Source organism: Asterias rubens, chromosome 18 (genome assembly GCF_902459465.1).
Source record: "Asterias rubens chromosome 18, eAstRub1.3, whole genome shotgun sequence".
In the NCBI taxonomy this organism is placed as follows: Eukaryota; Metazoa; Echinodermata; class Asteroidea; order Forcipulatida; family Asteriidae; genus Asterias; species Asterias rubens.
Window position 1 is genome coordinate 12475829 of NC_047079.1, and position 21036 is coordinate 12496864.

General features: G+C 39.9%; 1 protein-coding gene across 2 annotated transcripts; it reads left to right on the forward strand.

The window, feature by feature from the left end:
- The first annotated feature begins 12136 nt into the window (after nt 1-12136).
- On the forward strand, nt 12137-20909 carry LOC117302360 (7SK snRNA methylphosphate capping enzyme-like). Of its 2 annotated transcripts, XM_033786282.1 has the most exons (5): nt 12137-14072; nt 15254-15472; nt 15994-16120; nt 19446-19992; nt 20254-20909. In XM_033786282.1, the coding sequence occupies exons 1-5, from the start codon at nt 12714-12716 to the stop codon at nt 20570-20572; spliced, it is 2571 nt and encodes an 856-aa protein (XP_033642173.1). In that variant the 5' UTR covers nt 12137-12713; the 3' UTR covers nt 20573-20909. The 2 variants fall into 2 exon arrangements, with proteins under 2 accessions (XP_033642173.1, XP_033642172.1); XM_033786281.1 differs by having other exon boundaries at nt 19446-20909.
- The last annotated feature ends 127 nt before the right edge of the window (nt 20910-21036 follow it).

Consider the following 21036-nt stretch of genomic DNA (forward strand, 5'->3'; position numbering starts at 1 on the left):
ATCACTCGAAATTGCATGGTTTTCCTTTTACCTCGTCGACAAACACGGTCGGCCATTTATGGGAGTCAAATTTTTGACTCTCATAAATGGCCGACCGTGTTAGTTCGCAAAGTAAAAGGAAAACCGCGCAATTTCGAGGCAAGTATGTGTGGATCATTGTATTCTACTTTTAAATCATCTTTCTAACCATATGCATTTTAAAGCAAACGGTTTACAAACGCTTTTCAAAGACCAACTCGACCGATCCAAGGCAACGTGTTCCTTTAACGACACAAGAAACAAAAATAAATTCAAAGGACCGAAATGAAAACGGCTAAGCAAACAGCTAACAAGCTCGTCTGCGGAGAACCCAATGCATTTCCTAAATCACAAGCTTCATCCAGCGGGGAAGGGTTGGGATGGGTCACGGGGTATAGCGCCCTCAAGTGGTCATGCCGTCTCGTCTGACAGTGTTCATTGTAGTCGAGGCATGCTGCGTATCTGACTACATGAGCGATATAAGATTGTTCATGGACACCGTGGACGAGATGAGACATAGGACCATTGGCGTATATACCAACATCTTCACCGCCATGTGTTTCTAGAAAATTACCAAAGAGAGCTGGCTGCTGAAAGTTGGGTTTCTCTGTGGAAGAGAAAACGATGTTTAGCAATTTCGAACAAAACTAAAATGTATAGGATTTGAGGCATTGCATGGTGAGTTATCAATATAAATTTAGTTTGTGGTAACACCATGTGTGTATCTACTTGCCAGGTAGAGTTTGTTCTTTAGGGAACTGCCTTGCTTTATTCTACCACGGAGTAGATGTTTGGGGGTTCGGGAGACTTCTCAGTTCTTAAAAAAACTGTGTAGCTTTTTAACTATTACCGGGCGGATGGTATATAGAAAACAAGCTGGGACTACTACTTTAGCTTATATGATTGGATTAACTGTACTACCGTGGAGTCAGTTCTTAAATTGGTCTCAACGTTTCGACTAGCTTGCTCTAGTCATCGTCAGGAGACTGAAACTAAAAATGATAACATGAAATTGGTGACCCCCTCCCCAGCAATGTTATGTTGCTCTACTTCCTGTTCACCATTATCGTAGTTACTGGGGGATCATCGTTCCATAACCCCAGAGCCATCACTACGAAACCCTAACTGTAACCCCATGTTTTCTAAGGAAATAATAGCTTTCCAGTCTTTGTTGACAACTGTGTGGTTTACAGAGATGGTGATGATGACAGTTTCTTACCAGTGTCAACATTTGTAAGGTTTCGTCTTTTTCCCGTCGTTGCGTAACTTCTTCTTTCACTGAACCCCCCTGGGCCACTCGCGTAATGCATTGTCGTGAACGGCAAATTGTCATCTCCAATCTTGTTATCAGCCAGGCCTGCATGCACAGAATAAAAATTGAAAGTGTGCAAAATATTTCAATTACTTTTAAATGAAAGCCTGTGATCGTCAGATAAATATACATTAATATTATATATTTGTCACTAGTTGGCGATGGGAGGGGGTATCTTTTTGAAGCACTGGCCCTGTTAACGTGTCGCCTATCAAAGCATGCATCGAAATCATTTGTTTTGTGCAAAAGAATCTGGTAAAATGCTTGAAATATTTTAATAGCATTAATGGCTAGACACTGGACACTATTGGTACCTGTCAAAGACCAGTCTTTTCACTTTTTGTGTCAATCTATATGCATACAATAACAAACCTGTGAATTTTGTTTACTCAATCGGTCGTCGCAAATGCGAGATAACAGTGAAAGAAAAAACACCCTTGTCACGCGGAGTTGTGCGCTTTCAGATGCTTGATTTCGGGACCTTAAAATCTAGTTTTGAGGTCTCGAAGTCAAATTTGTGGAAAATAACTTCTTTCTCGAAAACTAAGTTACTTTAGAGGGAGCTGTTTTTCACACTGTGTTTTACTACCAACAGCTCCACATTGCTTGTTGTTACCAAGTAAGTCTTTATGCTGACAGTTATGTTGAGTAATTGCAAATAGTGCCCACTGCCTTCAACTTCAACATACATTTACAAACGAAGTCGCCGGGTAGTGCAATCAATACCCTGCCTCGTTGAGTCTCTATAAGGTGTGCACCACTCCCTCAAACAAACAAATCATCATAATTACCTAGAATAGGATTGCCCTTGCTCGGGTATCCTCCCAATGTCAACACGTGACTATGATCAGCTGTGACGATCACCAATGTATCCTCCTCATTGGTCAATTCCATTGCTTTGGAAACAGCCTCTTCCATTGCAATAGTTTCACGGAGGGAAATATAGGCTTTCCCCATGTGGTTTCCATGATCGATTCGACCACCTATCAAAACAAATATAAACACGAATAATTTGCACAGTCAAATTGTCATGTGAAACTCATTTTGGGGACATTAATTGCTTTTTTTTTTAATAAGCATTAGTCAAAGACAATGGTACACATAACTTGGGTGTAAAACGTAAACAGCAAACAATAAACGATTGCTATGGCAATTGGACCCCTTTTTTATACCGTTATGAAAAAACTATTACTTCGGAACATCACACGGTCCCGATAGTGTGTAATACTGGCCTTTGGAGTAAATAATGGATGGATCTTTTGCTAATTATTTACCTTCAACCATGAGAAAGAACCCCTTTTCATTTTTCTGCAGAATCTTGATTGCCTTTTCCACCATTTGGGCAATAGAGGGCTCACCAGCTTTATCAGTCAGACGCTCGCTTTCAAAATTCATGTGGCTTGTCTCAAATAAACCTAATAATAATTGTGAAACGGTGTACATCAATGAGCAAAAAGGTTTAATTCTCAGAGGCGGGCACTTGGTACAAGACGGTTTACATTTGTTTACCTCACAGACCGACACTTGTGCCTATACTACTTCACTTAAAGGCACTGGACACTATTGGTAATTACTCAAAATAATTGTTAGCATAAAACCTTTCTTGGTAACGAGCAATGGAGAGCTGTTGATAATATAAAACATTGTGAGAAACGGCTCCCTCTGAAACGTAATTTTCCACGAACTTGATTTCGAGACCTCGGAGTTACAGTTTGAGGTCCCGAAATCAAGCATCTGAAAGCACTTTCGTGTGACAATGGTGCTTTTTTCTTCTATTATTACCTCGCAACTTGGACTACCAATTATTGAGTTCTAATTTTCACAGGTTTTTTATTTTGTGCATATACCAAGTGAGAAAAGACTGGTCGTTGACAATGTTACCAAAGGTGTCCAGTGTCTTTAAGTTTTTACAGATTAGTCTTTTTTTTAACAGTATAAAACATTGTGAGAAACAGCTCCCTCTGAAGCAACGTAGTTTCCGAGAAAGAAGTAATTTTCCAAGAATTTGATTTCGAGACCTCAGATTTAGAATTTTAGAATAGTCACTCTATCTCGGTGGTGACTATAGCTCGATGGTCTAATGACAAAACATCTGCGATAGCAATGCAAAGGTCGTGGGCTCGAATCAAACCCGAGTGATTTGCATAGGTTCATAGAACTCGGGAAAGTGCTGAGCATACAGTGCTCCATTACACATAAGTAATGTAAGGGTAAAAAACTACATGTTATAAAAACATCATAATGGTTACCAAGTAGGTGGCTTGTTTTAACTGGGTCGACCTTGTTGAACTCGTCAAGGTTCCATACATATCGGCTTGAAGCGTTATCCTTGCCAGAAAGCCATTCATCTGCAGGAAAATACCGTTTTCATACAACTTGTCAAGAATAAATAACTGCAATGAAAGTCCCTTTTTTACATAGGCCGCTGTTATAGAGAATTCTGCCCCCTGGAAATACTACCTCGTCGACTAAAACGGTCGGCCAGAATGAAACAAATAATAGGGAGAACAACCCAATTATTGATGACTATATACTTTATGTTATCAAAGGAACACGTTGCCTTGGATCGGTCGAGTTGGTCTTTGAAAAGCGTTCTGTAACCGTTTGTTATAAATATGGGTAAGATGTTGTAAATGTAGAAAACAATGATCTACACAAATATGCCTAAAAATTGCGTGGTTTTCAAAAAGTTGACTCCCATGAAGTTAATGGCCAACCGTGTTAATTCGCAAAGTAAAAAGAAAACCGTGCAATTTCGAGGCAAATTTGTGTGTATCGTTGTATTCTACTTTTAACACATCTTTTTACTAAACCATAACGCATTTCATATCAAACGGTTACAAACGCTTTTTATAGACCAACTCGTCCGATCCATGGCAGCGTGTTCCTTTAAGATAGGCAACCCACCTACAAGGTTACGACCATCTTTACGTGATCCTTTTACGAAGGGATATTCTGGGTCTGACTCGGAGTTGGGAAACATCTTTGATCTACCTCCACCTAGAATAACCTGTGTGTTAATAACAAGACAAAACACCTCACAAATGAAGAAAAGGATATTTATAACCAAGACAAATGTGGTAATAGGTATGGCGGACGCGATAGGAGTGTATTGTTTGGTTTGGGTGTATATCAAAGATTAAGGGGCGCTGAATGACGCGCAAGATGCGGAACTGGAGCTTCATCTGTTGGAACGTGAAATAATAATAATAATAATAATAATAAGGCTTGTAATGCGCACATATCCACCCTGCTGGGTGTTCAAGGCGCAGTAAAACCAAAAACAAAACAAAAACAAAACACAACAAAATTAGTCATTGAAAACCTGTGAGTGAGACATAAGATAAGTTTTGAGAAGAGACTTGAATTTTGCAGTACAAAGACAAGATCGAAGATTAAGTGGTAGAGAGTTCCAGATGCGTGGCGCGGCTGAAGAAAAAGACCTGTCACCCCATGAGTGTCGAGACGTGGGTTCAATGAGGAGAAGCATAGAACTTGATCGAAGATTCCTTGATGGAGTGTAAACTTAAAGCAGTTCAGAAATATAGTGGGGAGCCTTGCCATTAAGAGCTTTGTGGACAATGAGCATCAGCTTGAAGATGATTCGTTAAGAGATAGGGAGCCAGTGTAGTTGTTTCAGAATGGGGGTGATAGAACAGGATTTTCTAGACAGTGTCACAATGCGGGCAGCAGTATTGGTTGTTAGGAAGACTGTAGAGAAGAGCATTGCCGTTGTCAAGACGAGAAGTAACAAATGCGTGAATGACCTTTTCAGTGGCACTTTTGTCCAAGTACTTGCGAATCTTACCTATATTCCTGATGTGATATGATGATAAACGAACAATGTTGTTGATGTGTGGCTGAAGTGTCATTGATGAATCAAAAATAACCCCTAAATTCCGAGCTTTCAGCGAGGGAGCTATCCGAGCATCACCGATGGAGATGAATGGCACTGAAACCTTAGTTAACTGTTGACGTGACCCAAATAGAAGGAACTCTGTCTTATCATCATTTAACTTCAGGAAGTTTTGTTGTGTCCAACGTCGAATCTCTTGGATGCATTTCTCAAGTCTTGCAATAGATGCATTGGCGTTTTCTTGAGAAGATTTAAACGTGATGTATAGCTGAGTGTCGTCTGCGTACATATTCAGATTAAATTTCAGGATGATGTCACGAATCGGTAAAGTGTATAGCGTAAACCACTGCGGGCCGAGTATCGACCCCTGTGGCACAGAGTAGTTCAAAACAACAGGGTCGGATATCGCGGTGCCAATACATACATGCTGAGTTCTATTGTAGAGATACGATTTGCACCATGCTAGGGCTGTGTCCTCTATGCCAAGTTGATTCTGGAGCCGAGAGAGAAGGATGTTGTGATCGACAGTGTCAAAAGCAGCACTCAAGTCTAGCAGGACTAGTGCTGTAAGGTTACCATTGTCCATAAAAGAGAGAATATCGTTGCTCACACGGACTAGTGCAGCCTCGGTCCCATGGAAAGGCTTGTATGCTGACTGGAACACGTCAGACAGGTTGAAAGTATGAATGTGATCAGAAATACGTGATGAAACTACACATTCGATGACTTTTCCAAGATATTTTAAGTTTGCAACCGGTCTGTAGTTTTTGAATATCTCCTTGTCCAGGTTTGGTTTCTTGATGAGCGGCCTGATGTAGGAAACTGTGAGGCTATCGGGGAAACAACCGGAACTGAGGGATTCGTTTACAAGCTTATATAGTGATGTAGGGTACAAAAATATCGAAATACGCGTCGCCATTTCAGCCAGTGAATGTTTTGTATCCCATCGATAGGAATGGTCATTGTCTGTACTGATCTGCTCTAATCTATTGTTGTATCAAAAGAGTTACTTGCCAAAACGGCGTCCAGAGTGGGATTTCACATTTCAGCCCGATAAGTTTGCGTCTTGCGCCTTAGGCGTATACACACAAAGTTACCCAAACCTTATAGTGGGTGCGTTCGACCCCGGTCTGCCCCTGGTGCGTTCAAATAGCTTTGACGTCATTCCAGGGGCTCACCCGGGTCAGCCCCCAGAGCCCTGCTTGTGGAGTGGGTCACTTGGGGGTGATCCGAGGTGTATGACGTTACCACGAGGGGACGAGTGTGATCGTTCGATTAGCACTTGTCAGGGGCTCACCCGAGTGAGCTCTGCGGGGTCGACCAATGAAAGCTAATCGAACGCACCCACTGTTGTAGCATTGTGTCTACCATATCTCAATAAAGCTCCCTTTAGGAATAAATAATTAACGTAAATGCAAAACATAAAATGTTACGTTAGTATTGTTGGCCAGGCTTATGAGTTGTTGAGCTATATCAGTACAACCAATGGCTGCCTCTTCGTCTGGTATATCTGCGTCAGTTTCCCATGATCGCTGAGGTGAGTGAGCGTACAGAGCTGCTGGAGTAGCGTGTGTTACTCGAGTAGTTGTCACAAATCCCGTTGATTTACCTGGAAATGCAGAGAGTTTTTAGTTCAATGTCAATTATTGGTGGAATGAAAGACAACATAATTAATCGACATTTCTTGCTGAAATCTGCTCTTTTGACCTCGGGTCTAAAGCTCTTTCTTTTTTAAGGCAGTGGACACTATTGGTAATTACTCAAAATAATTATTAGCATAAAACCTGACTTTGTAACGAGTAAATGGGGAGAGGTTGATAGTATAAAACATTGTGAGAAACGGCTCCCTCTGAAGTGCCATAGTAAAGAAAGAAGTAATTTTCCACGAATTTGATTTCGAGACCTCAGATTTAGAACTTGAGGTCTCGAAATCAACCATCTAAACGCACACAACTTCGTGTGACAAGGGTGTTTTTTCTTTCATTATTTTCTCGCAACTTCGACGACCGATTGAGCTCAAATTTTCACAGGTTTGTTATTTTTTGCATTTGTTGAGATACACAAACTGTGAAGACTAGTCTTTGACAATTACCAATAGTGTCCACTCTGTCTTTAAGCCATTTTTTATGCACACAAAGGGACGTTTGAACATCAGCAGATTAATCAATAAACATTTTAACCACACGGTGTCTGAATAAGCTGTTTTCAATGACTCTTTTTTTTTTTTTGCTCGTGCCAATGGAAAAAATCTATAAGTTATTGTCTTTTTGTGCTATCCTTTAATAATTTGTTTTTCAATTTTACTCTTTTGTGTTTTAGTTTGGTTATCTTATTTCATTGCTCTTCCTCTCTGTTGTTTTGTATGTATTTTTGACATTTTCTTTGTGTATTTTTATCCGAATAAATTCAACCAATCGTCAATCTGTGTTAGCCCGATAGCCAGAGATTGTGCTTGGTATCGTTGAATTTGTATCTAGACTAGTTTTGGCCGAGTAAAAAAAATATGTTTAGCGTCCCCGCCCGCTTCCTTTTGAAATGCCGCTTTTTTGTTTGTTAATGTTGTGTGTTTGGAAACGGAAGAGGGGATTCTATGTTAACCGTTTAAACAAAAAATTGTAAAGCCCCCTCCGTCCTTTTTTCTTAAATCCGGACGCTAAACAGGTTTTCTTTTTTTACTCGGCCTTACCCACCTGCTCTCTGAGCATGCACCATAACGGAATCCACTGAGGCTGCCTCAATATTAGCCGGACATTTTTTCTTCATCACAGAGTCATCGAATCCTATTACCCCTGCCTTCGTCTTCACACCACAGAAAAATGCCGTAGCAGAACCCGCCGAGTCCGCTATCTGCTGGTCGGTGTTGTAAGTCTACAAGAGCACATAGTCTGCTGTTAGCGTTGATTATTTTTTATATTAGTGAAAATCAGTTACAAAAAACGTATGCTTTTAGAACCGTCTTCCAAACCTCTTAGTATTAATAAGTTTAAAAACTATTCTTCGTTAAAAATATAATGTTGTTTTGGTTCACAAGCTATTTTCAAATCTTTGTCTCAAAAAGTGAACGTGTATGAATGACTTGAACATTTTATTTGTTTATTTATTTTAAATCTTTAGACATATAAACACACTGATTACTAGATGGACAGGAGCTGTCAAGGTTATACACAAATATAAAAAACTGTTATCTTGAGATGTGCAAAACCAGACCCCTGCCAACGCTTAAATATAATTACATAATATAAAAAGGAGATTGCATCATACGCTTTTAATATAATTATTTGTGGCCAAACAAAACATTTATTGTTTGATTTGTAGACAATATTAATTTGCGAAAACATTATGTTTCGTGGTAAGTATACAGTGAAAATACTCGTTGTACATGAACATCGTGTTATAAAGACCTGATTAAAATAATTACAATTTTACACTCTAAAAGGTACTTCGACCATTAAAGGCAGTGGACACTATTGGTAATTACTCAAAATAATTATTAGAATAAAACCTCACTTGGTAACGAATAATAGGGAGAGGTTGATGGTATAAAACATTGTGAGAAACAGCTCCCTCTGAAGTGACGTAGTTTTCGAGAAAGAAGTAATTTTCCAGGAATTTGATTTCGAGATCTCAGATTTTGAATTTTGAGGTCTCGAAATCAACCATTTCAAAGCACACAACTTCGCGTGGCAACGGTGTTTTTTGTTTTGTTATTATCTCGCAACTTCGACGACCGATTGAGCTCAAATTTTCACAGGTTTGTTATTAATTTTATGCATATGTTGAGATACACCAAGTGAGAAGGTGGTCTTTGACAATTACCAACAGTGTTCAGTGTCTTTAAACTAAAACCGAACACAGGGAAAATATGTAACCTCATTAAAAGCATCGGTCACGTTTGGTAATTGTCAAAGACCAGTGTTCTCACTTGGTGTATCTCATCATGATGGGATACACCAGCATTAACAAGCCTGAGAAAATTTGGGCTCAATTGGTCATCGAAGTTGCGAGAAAATGACGAAAGAAAAAACACCCTTGTTGGACGAATCTGTGTGCTTCCAAGAAGTCTTTTAATATTTTAGTGAGAAATTACTTCTTTCTCAAAAACTACGTATACTTCAGAGGGAGCCGTTTCCCACAACGTGTTATACATCAACGGCCCTTTACATTGCTCAATACCAAGTCAGTTTTTGAGTTAGTTTTGAGTAGTTACCCTTCCCATTAACATCAAACATTTAAACACCAACCCGTACACAATCCCCATTTGAAACTAATATGAGATATTAGTTCATAAAATATAGTTTATTTAGGGCAAAACTTACCTTCGAAAGTCCAAAACTTGAGAAAGACTCCCATGCGAGGACCGTCTCTTCGCCGTCAAATCCTGCTAGCTGCCCCTTGAGAATTCTTGCTGCTGTCACGGTGGAAGGACCCATGCCATCACCCAGAAACATGATAGTGTTTTTGGCCACATTTCTGTTGAGGTTCTTGCCCCTTTTAATTGCACTTTTCAAAATATCCTGAGCTTGATCGTTCCAAAACTCTGAATCTTAAAGTAAAACGGGGAAAAACTTTGGTTAGGAAGTATATTTTGCAAATAACAAAATAGTTTGGATCAACTGTTGTTTCCGATTAAAATTAACTGTTCTACAAAAACGATACGCATTTCTACCATTTTTTTAGTGAAATTATTCATGAAACTTTCACGGTGACTTTAATTAAAATGGTTGTACTTCTTTTAGATAGAATCAATTTTTGTGACTATACAACAAAAAAGTCTCACCTCTGTTGCTACTTCCAAATTTTTAACACATACAATATCAGACAACATCACACAACATGCACTTTAGTCATCTACAATATTAAACTTTTACCTTTTCCACATCGGAATAATACATACCCTGTGATTTCACCATTCCAACAGCAACAAATATAAACATCCATTTTATATTAACTGCCATTTTGACGACCTCTCAATGAAGACACACAATAGAAAAAATAACGTGTTCAGTGACTTGAATCCTATACCACAATGTAAATGAATGTTTTGTTCAATTGTGTTTAGTGTGTATAAATCTAATTTTGACTTTTAATCTTTAGAGTTATTATTATTAATGAACGGACTTTGACTAACAAGAGTTTGACAAGATCTTATCAGTCATAATTATTAACAAACACCAGATTTGATAAAGTTCATAATACTTTGATTCGACAAATTGTTACCGTCTTGTTATAATACATGTTGAGTTTGCATCGGGGATAAAGAATATTAATATACCGTCTTAAGGGAATAAAAGAGCCAAAGGCGAGGGCTTTTATCGCACGGCCATAGTGACCCTGTCAGGTTTTAAACGGCAGTAAGAACGACTACTCTTTCAATCCCATTCAAATTCCTTTTTGGTTAAAATGCGTAATAAAGTATGAAACTCTGTAAAACTTCTCAGTTTTCCGACGTCCTTGAGCTCTGTACGTGTGTTGCATTTTTATGACTGAGACAGTTTTCGGATATGCATTCGTGCATGTAGTAGTATGCACCTGAACGTATCCGAAAACAACCGGTTATAAACAGCTCCAGCTGTTCATTATCAACCATTTAAACAACCCCACGTGACGCGCTCTCCACCATAGGAATAGCAAAACTGTCTGAAGTATTTGTGAATGGGATAGTTTCTCAATTTTGATTGTTTGAGAGGACATCACGTGGGGTGTTTAAACGGACGATGTAACCACAGCCAGAAGTGTTTAGACACAGTTTGCCTATTGTGTGGCCCCTGAACTAGCATAAGGAATATAAACATCATGGATTTTTTCGCCATGTTCATTAGGCCTACTTTGTATTAACCACACAAGCTGAATTAATCCCAATAGTTTGAAGGGTCTGAAGCTTTGTGAAATTTAGGGTAGTGGGTTAAACTATTACTATATCTAAGACATCTTGTAAACAAATTCCTATTTAAAATCGTATCGTGCTGCATGGACCATCCATGAGACATTGTTTATAAATAATCAGGGGGCAGAGTGGAGGCTTCTGAAGGCAAATATTGGTTGTCTGATACAACAAGGTTGTTATGAAAGAGATGTTTCCGTAGCTGATCATTTATGATGCTCTCCATCACCTTGCTAATGATAGGTTGGAGAGAGTATGGCCGGTATAGTTTGATGAGCAGGATCGACTAATGTACTCTTCTTGTGGACAGGAACACCTGATGCAACGCTACTACAGCGGCGCTATACGATCTTTGCTCACACTTCTTTTGATTAGCGCCCTCTTTCGAATCGTCCTCCTATTATAGCCTGAACATCTGACGTCACACTTCGAGGCTCGTGAACATCTGACGTCACACTTCGAGAATATCCCATGCGGATATTAAAGACAGGGGCACATAAAAACAGTCTAGCTCCTTTATTTTATTTCCCATGAGGGGGACCAATTCACCGGTTGACAGAATTTCCTGGGACAGAGAGGCTCTCAGACACCATCGATATTTTATTCAAAATAAATAAGGTCACAGGTGCTATACCCCATTTTAGGATGACTGAAAATGTTTAGAATAAGCCTGAACCCTCACAATGTGCCCCCCCCCCCACCCTTCTGACCAGGAAGGCCTATAACTCATTATTATTGTTTGAAGTTATTATTATTTTTTTACAATTTCCTGCATGATTCAACCATGTGCGACAGTTGCATAGGAAGTTTGCGGTTGTTTTGTCTCATTATTATTATTATTATTATTTTTTTATTAGTGGTAAGTTTTGGCAATATCTGAGATGACCACTAACTAGGCCTTGGTGATTGGCACACTTCGGGTACGACACCGCATATGAGACCTCTCGCAAAATAATACCATACCGTTGCAGTACACGCAGACAAACGTTATCCATTCATTTTGTGCGTGCTTGAACAGTGCCCTCTTGCGACCAATATTGTTAGTACGCATTGAACACACATAGCAAAAACGTATACACTACGATGCCATACATTTTTATAACGGTGTAACAGCAATGCATTGATTGGATTTGTACAGTAAGCATCACACGCACTACACACACAATTCGTAGTTTTCGGCTCGTTCGTTCGACCATCCAGCAGCCAGGCCATCACATCACATCACACTACTAGTACTAGTACTATAAATCCTACACAGCTAGCTAGCAGCAGTCAGTAGAGTGTGTATTGTCAATGAGTAAGGTTTCCTGGCTGAATTTTTGCACCTCAAGCATCTACCTAGGGCGCAAATTGTTCTACCATTGTCGAAACAAAGTAAGGCAAGTGAAAACTGAAGTCGCAAGTCAAAGAACTGCATGGAGATTGGAACAATTTGGTGCTGTATCTACGAAGTAATGAACGTGAATTATATCGATGTCTTCGTTTAGTTCAGGGGTTCGACACCCACCACACGAAAGGCTGGCACCATGTTTATTGTAGGGCTTTATTTTATGCAAATTAGTCGATAGCTATAGCCTTTGACCTACGTGTTGTTGTACACACGAGCACGTGGGATTGAGAAACTCGAACTTTTGGGTGTTTTCAAGATGTCGGGACAGGCTGAAACTTTTGCAGCTAATGCTGGTCATACTGATTCTTGGGATAAGAGGCCAGGAACAGTCAACACTTCTTCGATTTGTGGCATTTCTGGGAGTGAAGCTTGGTCAAGGCCAGATGATGAGGGGAATTTTTCAAGTTACAGTTTATCAACATCAACGAATGATCCACCTACTAAACATGAGCACAGTGACAATTGTCAACAGTTGTCTAGCAAACAATCACATGATACAGAAGATGCCAGCACCAAAAAGAAACGTCAAAACACATCTGCAAACCCAGGAAACCACAAACAGATGGGACGGAAACGCCGAAAAACAAGCGAGCGAAATACCACTCATGCCCATTTCTTAATGGGGGGTTGTATGACAGATCCCTTGAACCTGAATAGTCTCTGCAATGAAGAAATCTCCCGTGTGCTGAATGCTGCTACTCCAATCTCGTCCCCACTTCCACATGTTAATAAAGACCCAAATCCAGTCATTGTCCCAATCGATGTAACGGACCCATTGCAGCTCAATACTGTGTTCAGTCAGACTGATGATGAAGCAAACTTGACGCGAACCCTGACACCAAAGTCCGCTGGAAAGAAGAGGAAGAAACGAACGGACAAACCTAGTGAGTCGCACAGTGCTGATGAAGCTACCATCATTAACAAGCCGGCTAACTTGAAGTTGGACGGCATTAAGCCACTTCACCATGGAAGCACGTCAACAATTCCTGATAAAATAGTCTCCCCAGTTTTGCCAGATTGTGGGCCAAGTTATCGCAAGCGCAAGAAGCAGGAACCAACCACCAAAATCTCCCGAGCTCTCCTGGTTATGGAACCAGAACCTAAATCAGCAGCCGAAACGTCAGAGAAGACGTCAACTCAAAATCAAATCACAGATAGAGTAACACCTGAGAAACGCAAATACAAACGACAAACCAGCAAAGAAACCAAAGTACAGCCAAAGTTCAAAGACCAAAACAAGAAATTTCAATATGGAAATTACCATCGTTACTATGGTTACCGAAATCCAGATCAAGAAGATGACCCTAGAGTTTCGTTTCTAAAGAGAGACTGGTTTCAAGGGAAGACGTGTTTAGACATTGGCTGCAACTCTGGTCATGTGACTCTCTTTGTTGCCAAAACATTTAGCCCAGAACGAATCACAGGCATCGACATCGACCCGGTTCTAATTGGGATCGCTCGAAAAAACATCCTCCACTGTCTTGAAGGAGAAAAAGACAAGAAACAGCACAAGTTCCCAGCCTCCATGGAGAAGTTGTATGGACCGATCACACCGAGAGGGCATTCAAAACAGACGTCTTCATCAAAGTTCCCTGGAAACATTCTCTTCAGATGCGTAAGTTTGACTAAAAGATTGGAATTTGATGGCATTGGACACTATTTGTAATTACTCAAAATAATTGTTGACATAAAAACTTACTTGGTATAAAGCAATGGAGAGCTGTTGATAGTTTCAAACATTGTGAGAAACAGCTTCTTCTGAAGTAGTGAGTTTTCGGCAAACGAAGTAATTTTCCACTAAAATATCTGAATTTGATTTTGAGACCTCAGAATTAGATTTTGAGGTCCCGAATTCAAGCATCTGAAAGCACACAACTTCGTGTGACAATGGTGTTTTTTCTTCCAACATTGTCTTGCAACTTGAACAACCAGTTGAGTTCAAATTTTCACAGGTTTGTTATTTTGTGCATATATGTTGAGATTCCTTTGTCATGTAAATCATCGATCATCAAGGTGCTGTGGCTCATAGGCCTATTAGCCCACAGGCCTGATACTTCACGGAGGCAATGGAGGCGATTCCTTGCCATTGCCTTGGTGCCCTTGAAATGCTCCAGTAGAAATTTACAATTTCCTCATAGGGTGCCCTTTGCCAAAGAGAAAATGCCTTGGTGCCCTTACCCTTTCAAAAACGAAGCATACAGGCCTGTTAGCCCAGGTTGGACTCCTCCGTTGCAATGGCACTGACTGACGTCCTACCAAGGCTAACGGGTCTGTATGCTTCATTTTTGAAAGGGCAAGGGCACCAAGGCATTTTCCTCTTTGGCAAAGGGCACCTTGTGAGGAAATTGTAAATTTCTACCGGAGCATTTCAAGGGCACCAAGGCAAGGGTCAACGGAGGCGATCGCCTCCGTGAAGTATCAGGCCTGCACTCAATATGCTGCTGGTTCTACTGCGGATCAGACCATTAACACCATTCGGAGCAAAACCCTTCTCTTTATTGCACAACAAACAGGATCTACAGGGCTATGTCCCATCGAAAGATGGTAGCAATATTGGTATTTTTTTTTTTTTTTTTTCGCCTGACACACAAAGCCTTAAGGCCACACTCTGCTGAACAAAAATACCAGAGAATGAGTTCAGTGTTCTTTTACGCCCAGCCATGATGCGCCACAAACATCATGTACACAAACTTGTGTGGGCAAAAGAAATCAAGAATTAAGATTTAACAATGTCTAAGGTATTGCATTATATGTGTTACATTGTAATTTAAATTCTTGTTTAATTTTTCACTGCAGGCCAATTATGTTCCAGAGAATGAGGCAATTTTGGAGCTACAGAAACCAGAATATGACACTATTCTGTGTCTCAGTGTCACAAAATGGATCCATCTCAACTGGGGAGATGCTGGTCTCAAGAAAATGTTCCGGAGAGTCTTCCTGGCTCTGCGTCCCGGAGGACGGTTCATCTTAGAACCTCAGGCCTGGCCCTCCTATACTAAGAAGAAGAAACTAACAGTAAGTTTGTCAAATAATAATTTCCATGAAAGTTTGAAACAAAACAAATTACCGTTTAACTTCTTTATATTGTGTGTGATAGCAATACTAATAAAGTAAATGGACAGCCTTTTGAACTGCCTTTTAAGTTGGAGTATTTTAAAACATAATTGAAAGTGCAAAATTAAAAATCTTTAGTATAATCTTATGAGGTTTCTTTGATGCTGTCTTTGACTTGATTGTGGTGGTTTAAAAAAAAACCTGGAGATTTAATTTCTTGGGGGGGTGTTACCACATCAACCTCTTTAGATTGTTGCGTTAATTGTTACATGTTCTACCCTGGGCTCAATTTCATGGAGCTGCTTAAGCAGATTGTACATGCGTGACATAGCAGTTTGGCTGGTAACCGTTTTCTGTTGGCACAATTTTGTTGTGCTTAGCTACTTTTGTTGTTAGAAGCAGCTCTATGAAATTTGGCCCTGACCATGTTATTGGATTGTTCTGTTATAACAATATAGTTTTTCTTTTCTGAACACTAACAGGAGACAATCTATAAGAACTACAAGCAGATTCAGTTGAAGCCGGATAAGTTTAAAGATTATCTTCTCTCCAGTGCCATAGGATTCTCCAGTTGTGAGACCATTGGGACGCCACTCAATAAATCCAAAGGTAACGTTAATCGTACAAACCTGGCATAACAAACTTCCTTCAGATTTTGAGCAGTAATTGTAATTCCGAGTAAAGCCTGATTCATACTTCCTGTGAATGCAAATGCGATACGAATGTTGACGTCACAAATTCGCAACAAATAATTCGCAGCAGTTCAACTCTGCTCAACATACTTGCGAATATTGATGCGAAACGAGGCTTGTTACGTCAAATTCATGTCAGTTTCGCTTCGCATTCGTAGGAAGTTTGAACTGGGCTTAATTTGGCTAACCGGATATCCGCAAGGGAATCGGGTACCTTTAAATAAACCGGATAGTCCTCTAATTACAATCTAAACACCGGATTCCTATTATCCGCGATCATCGGGGCAATGACCAATAGGAATGGTTTGTCTGAATTCTTATGAAACGTCTTTAAAGACACTGGACACTATTGGTAATTGTCAAAGACCAGTCTTCTCACTTAGTGTTTCTCAACATAAACATAAACCAAACAAAATTGAAAATTTGAGCTCAATCGGTTGTCGAAGTTGCGAGATAATATGAAAGAAAAAACACCCTTGTCACACGAAGTTGTGTGCTTTCAGATGCTTGATTTCGAGACCTGGAAAATTAGTTCTTTTTCGAAAACTACGTTACTTCAGAGGGAGCCATTTTTTCCTTTTGGCCGTCGTGCCCTTTTTTTTCTTCTTAAAAAAAAGGGCCGTCGTGCCTTTATTTTCATTTAAAAAAAAACAATTATTTACGTGTTTAGTATTCGTCCAACGAAACTTCGCTTGTGAAGTGTAAAAAAATATAATCCAATGCAATCAGGTCAAGAGTCATCATCGTACAAACAACGAGTAGCGCAACTTGTTATTCCCATCGTGACATCCGTTGCAAACACGTACACATGTACATGCGATTAGCCCGAATATCTGACGTCCCATTTTCACAGGGGACCCGTTTATTACATGAATCATTGAACGATAGCTGGCGCTGTTGTTTTTCGACCGCCCTCTGCTGGTGGCATTGTTACATCGCGTGATCTGAAAAACTTGTTTAGTTACTATCGCTTGCAAGAACTTTTCAGGTCAACTATATTAACTTCATAATAGAATAATGCCGCGAAAAGAGCGTTTGAAGCGTTCTGAAAGGGACGAGTACGAAAGCTCTGCTGCAATATGCAAGAAACTTGACTTCTTTTTTTTTTTTTTTAGTAGGCCTAAAATAAAAGTTAATCAATTCAATGTGTAATGCCAATCAGGTCAAGTTTGCTTATGATGAATAAGGTATGATTTATCAATATCCTTCTTCATGTAAACTGGTCAAATTTGTTTTAACTGATTTTAAAGCTGCTGCTTTATTAATTTCTTTTTGTTTGGGGGGGCAAGTATTTTTATATTTTTAAATAATATTGTTTTAAAACTAAATGGTACAGTTTGCTCATGAATAAGATATGATTTATCAATCCTTATAGCTTATTGAGATTTGATTATCAATATCCTTATTCATGTGAACTGTTTAATTGGGTTTACCACCCATTTTCACTGTTTTGGTCTTGGTGCCCTTTCTATTTTCACTGTTTTGGTCTTGGTGCCCTTTCTATTTTCACTGTTTTGGTCTTGGTGCCCTTTCTATTTTCACTGTTTTGGTCTTGGTGCCCTTTCTATTTTCACTGTTTTGGTCTTGGTGCCCTTTCTATTTTCACTGTTTTGGCCTTGGTGCCCTTTCTATTTTCACTGTTTTGGCCTTGGTGCCCTTTCTACTGGCCTTGGTGCCCTTCCAAATTTGGCCTGCTCCGAGGCCAAAGTGGTCTGCCCTAAAAAATTGTAATTCCAGGCCTGGAATATGTAACATTGTTACGTGATACGTTTTGACCAATCAAACGCACCCAAAAAGAAGACAGTTCATTTGTCACTTGTGGGTTAAGTACTTAGTTGATGATTGAAATACATTTTTTAATAACCAATTAAGGATGCTATGTCAGATTTTTGGCCAATTTGACCCCAAAATTTTGATTTAAAGTTCAATAGGTATTTTGATGGGGGTCGAGAAAGTTACAAGCTTTTATTTGAGCCATTGCTCGAAAAAGTCCACCAATTATTAGTAGCAGTGAAATAAAGTGCTCAAAATTAGTTTTTGTCGGGATCCCGACAATGTATCACGTGACAAATTATTATGTGTTTTATAAGAAACGGTTTAAATTGTTGTCATGGTTCCTGACCATTAAAAGTAAAAGTTAAACTTTTTTCGTTAGAGCGGGTGATACTCTTTGAAATACCATTCACTCAAAAAAATCTATTTTTTCATGGTTGGGGCAAAAAATCTGACATAGCATCTTTAATTATAAAAAAGAAAGCACTAAATGCTCATTTGAATTTAAGTAATACGTTGTGTAACATACATTGGGGTCGGTTTTGTTTGCAAAATTTGAATTTTGGGAATTGCAATAAAACGACACCGACACCCCCTTGCCTGCTAATGAGTTTACCTGCCCCACGTGCGTGACGCGTATAGACGCGTGGCTTACAACGTCTTCTACTGTGATGTCACAGAGTATAATGAATATTTTACCGGCAGGGCAGCGCTTCCACGCTCCCATAGGTTTTGTACATCTCCCCATTTGGGGAGATTTTCCCATATCAACGTGCAAAGTAAGAAACGACCTCGTCAAGTCCCATTCTCGGGACCACATTGACAGCGAGCGCGCACTGTACTGTATGCTACGGGTTATTTCATAGTAAGTTGAGGTAATAGCTTAGGGACCTCTCACACGAGAATGGGACTTGAATCAAGTCTACACTCAAACCTGAGGTCAGATCTGGGCCCAATTTCATAGAGCTGCTAAGCACAAAAACTTGCTTAGCATGAAATTTCTTCCTTGATTAAAACAGGATTACCAACCAAATTTCCACTTGTTGCATTTTGCTTGTGACTGGTATTCAGCTGTTGTTTGCTTATCCTGAAAATCACGTGGACATTTGGTTGGTACATGTAATCCTGTATTTATCAAGGCAAAAATTTCATGCTAAGCAAATTGTTGTGCTTAGCAGCTCTATGAAATTTGGCCATGTACCTTTGTAGACACAGAGCATTGTTTAGAGTAATTGTTGAGCTTTTGTTTGAAACCTTGAACATTATGAGTTTGGCAATGGTTTACACATAGCTGTTAGCCGAACAATGAACTAGCCAGTAGAACCAATTGGAGATAATTTTGACTGAACTTTAAAAAATGTACAACTGGCATTTCGCCAGAACACCTCAAACACTTTCTCTTTATCAATGGAACATTACTAATTAAATACCATATCTTTTGTTTCACAACATGTTTGTTTTTTGTGTAGGTTTCTGCCGTCCCATTTTGATGTTCACGAAGTTGACGCCACGATCTAGCACAACCAAGTCAAGTGTAACCTCCTCAAAGCACACGTCGTCCAAGGGACTTGATGATGGAAGCACAGGTAAAGTGTCATCTGGTCATATCAAGCAATTGCACGCCCCAACTACACACGCCAACACCACAATCCCGAATCTTAGCAAAGACAGAGAATCTAATAAAGGTAATGTGTCATCCACTGACCCTTCAACCTCATTCATTCGGCAAGATGTCCCAAACAAGGACAAGGAGAGCACTGTGATTAACCCTGAGAGGGAGATTGCAGACGACTCTACAACCTCGACAGTCCAACATCAAACCCCAAGCAAGCAAAGCAAGAGTTCATTGGTTAACCCTGAGAAGGAGATTGCAGACGACTCTACAACCTCGACAGTCCAACATCAAACCCCAAGCAAGCAAAGCAAGATGTCATTGGTTAACCCTGAGAAGGAGATTGCAGACGACTCTACAACCTCGACAGTCCAACATCAAACCCCAAGCAAGCAAAGCAAGAGTTCATTAGTTAACCCTGAGAAGGAGATTGCAGACGACTCTACAACCTCGTCAGTCCAACATCAAACCCAAAGCAAGCAAAGCAAGAGGTCATTGCTTAACCCTGAGAAGGAGATTGCAGACGACTCTACATCCTTGACAGTCCAACATCAAACCCCAAGCAAACAAAGCAAGAGTTCATTAGTTAACCCTGAGAAGGAGATTGCAGACGACTCTACAACCTTGTCAGTCCAACATCAAACCCAAAGCAAGCAAAGCAAGAGGTCATTGGTCAACCCTGAGAAGGAGATTGCAGCTGATAAAGGTAAAGACTGTAAAGCCTTGATATCACAGACTCCAATTCACCACAGTAAGAGGTCAGAAGACAAAGATGCTGTGAAGGTTGGTGTAACCCTTGATGAAGAATCTCACGCGTCATCAGAAACCAAGTCACAGATTTCACCTGATGGTGGTATTAACTTGACTGAGAAGGTGAAAACAGATAACGATGATGTTAAAGTGATCTTGAATGCTGGTGAGTTGAGTTCTAGCCATGATACAGAATCCAACTCGCCTCCAGCTAAGAGAGTCAAGACCAAATAGGCTGCAGAAAAAGTCATAAAGCCCAGTTCATATTCCTGCGAATGCGAATACGATGCGAATTTGATGTCACAACTCTGTTTTTCGCAGCGATATTCGCATGAGAGTTGAGCACAACTCAACCCCTGCGAATTATTCGTTGCGAATATGTGACATCAATATTCATTTCGCATTCGCAAGTATGAACCGGGCTAACCCTGCATCACAGCCTGGGCTTCATGTATCTACATGTGGCCAGGGACAGTTTTTGTATGTTCACCAAAAAATGAACCTCCCTATAAGTATTTGAAGCTTTGCATGGTGTGGAGAAATAATGAGAAACTATAAATAAATAGTGAACTTGCGGGTACAACAATGTGTAAATCTCTTAGGGTGAGTGTTGGCTCTTAAAAGAGCCGGTTTGGTCTCGACGTTTCGAACAGTATACTCTGCTGAAGACGAGCAGGGTATACTGAAACGTCAAGACC

What these genes read in the sequence shown, in the direction of transcription:
- LOC117302360 (XM_033786281.1), top strand. Translation starts at nt 12,714, where the DNA reads ATGTCGGGACAGGCTGAAACTTTTGCAGCTAATGCTGGTCATACTGAT. An exon ending in GAAACATTCTCTTCAGATGC is followed by an intron (nt 14,073 to 15,253) that starts GTAAGTTTGACT and finishes TTTTCACTGCAG; the next exon opens with GCCAATTATGTTCCAGAGAA. An exon ending in GCCACTCAATAAATCCAAAG is followed by an intron (nt 16,121 to 19,445) that starts GTAACGTTAATC and finishes TTTTTTGTGTAG; the next exon opens with GTTTCTGCCGTCCCATTTTG.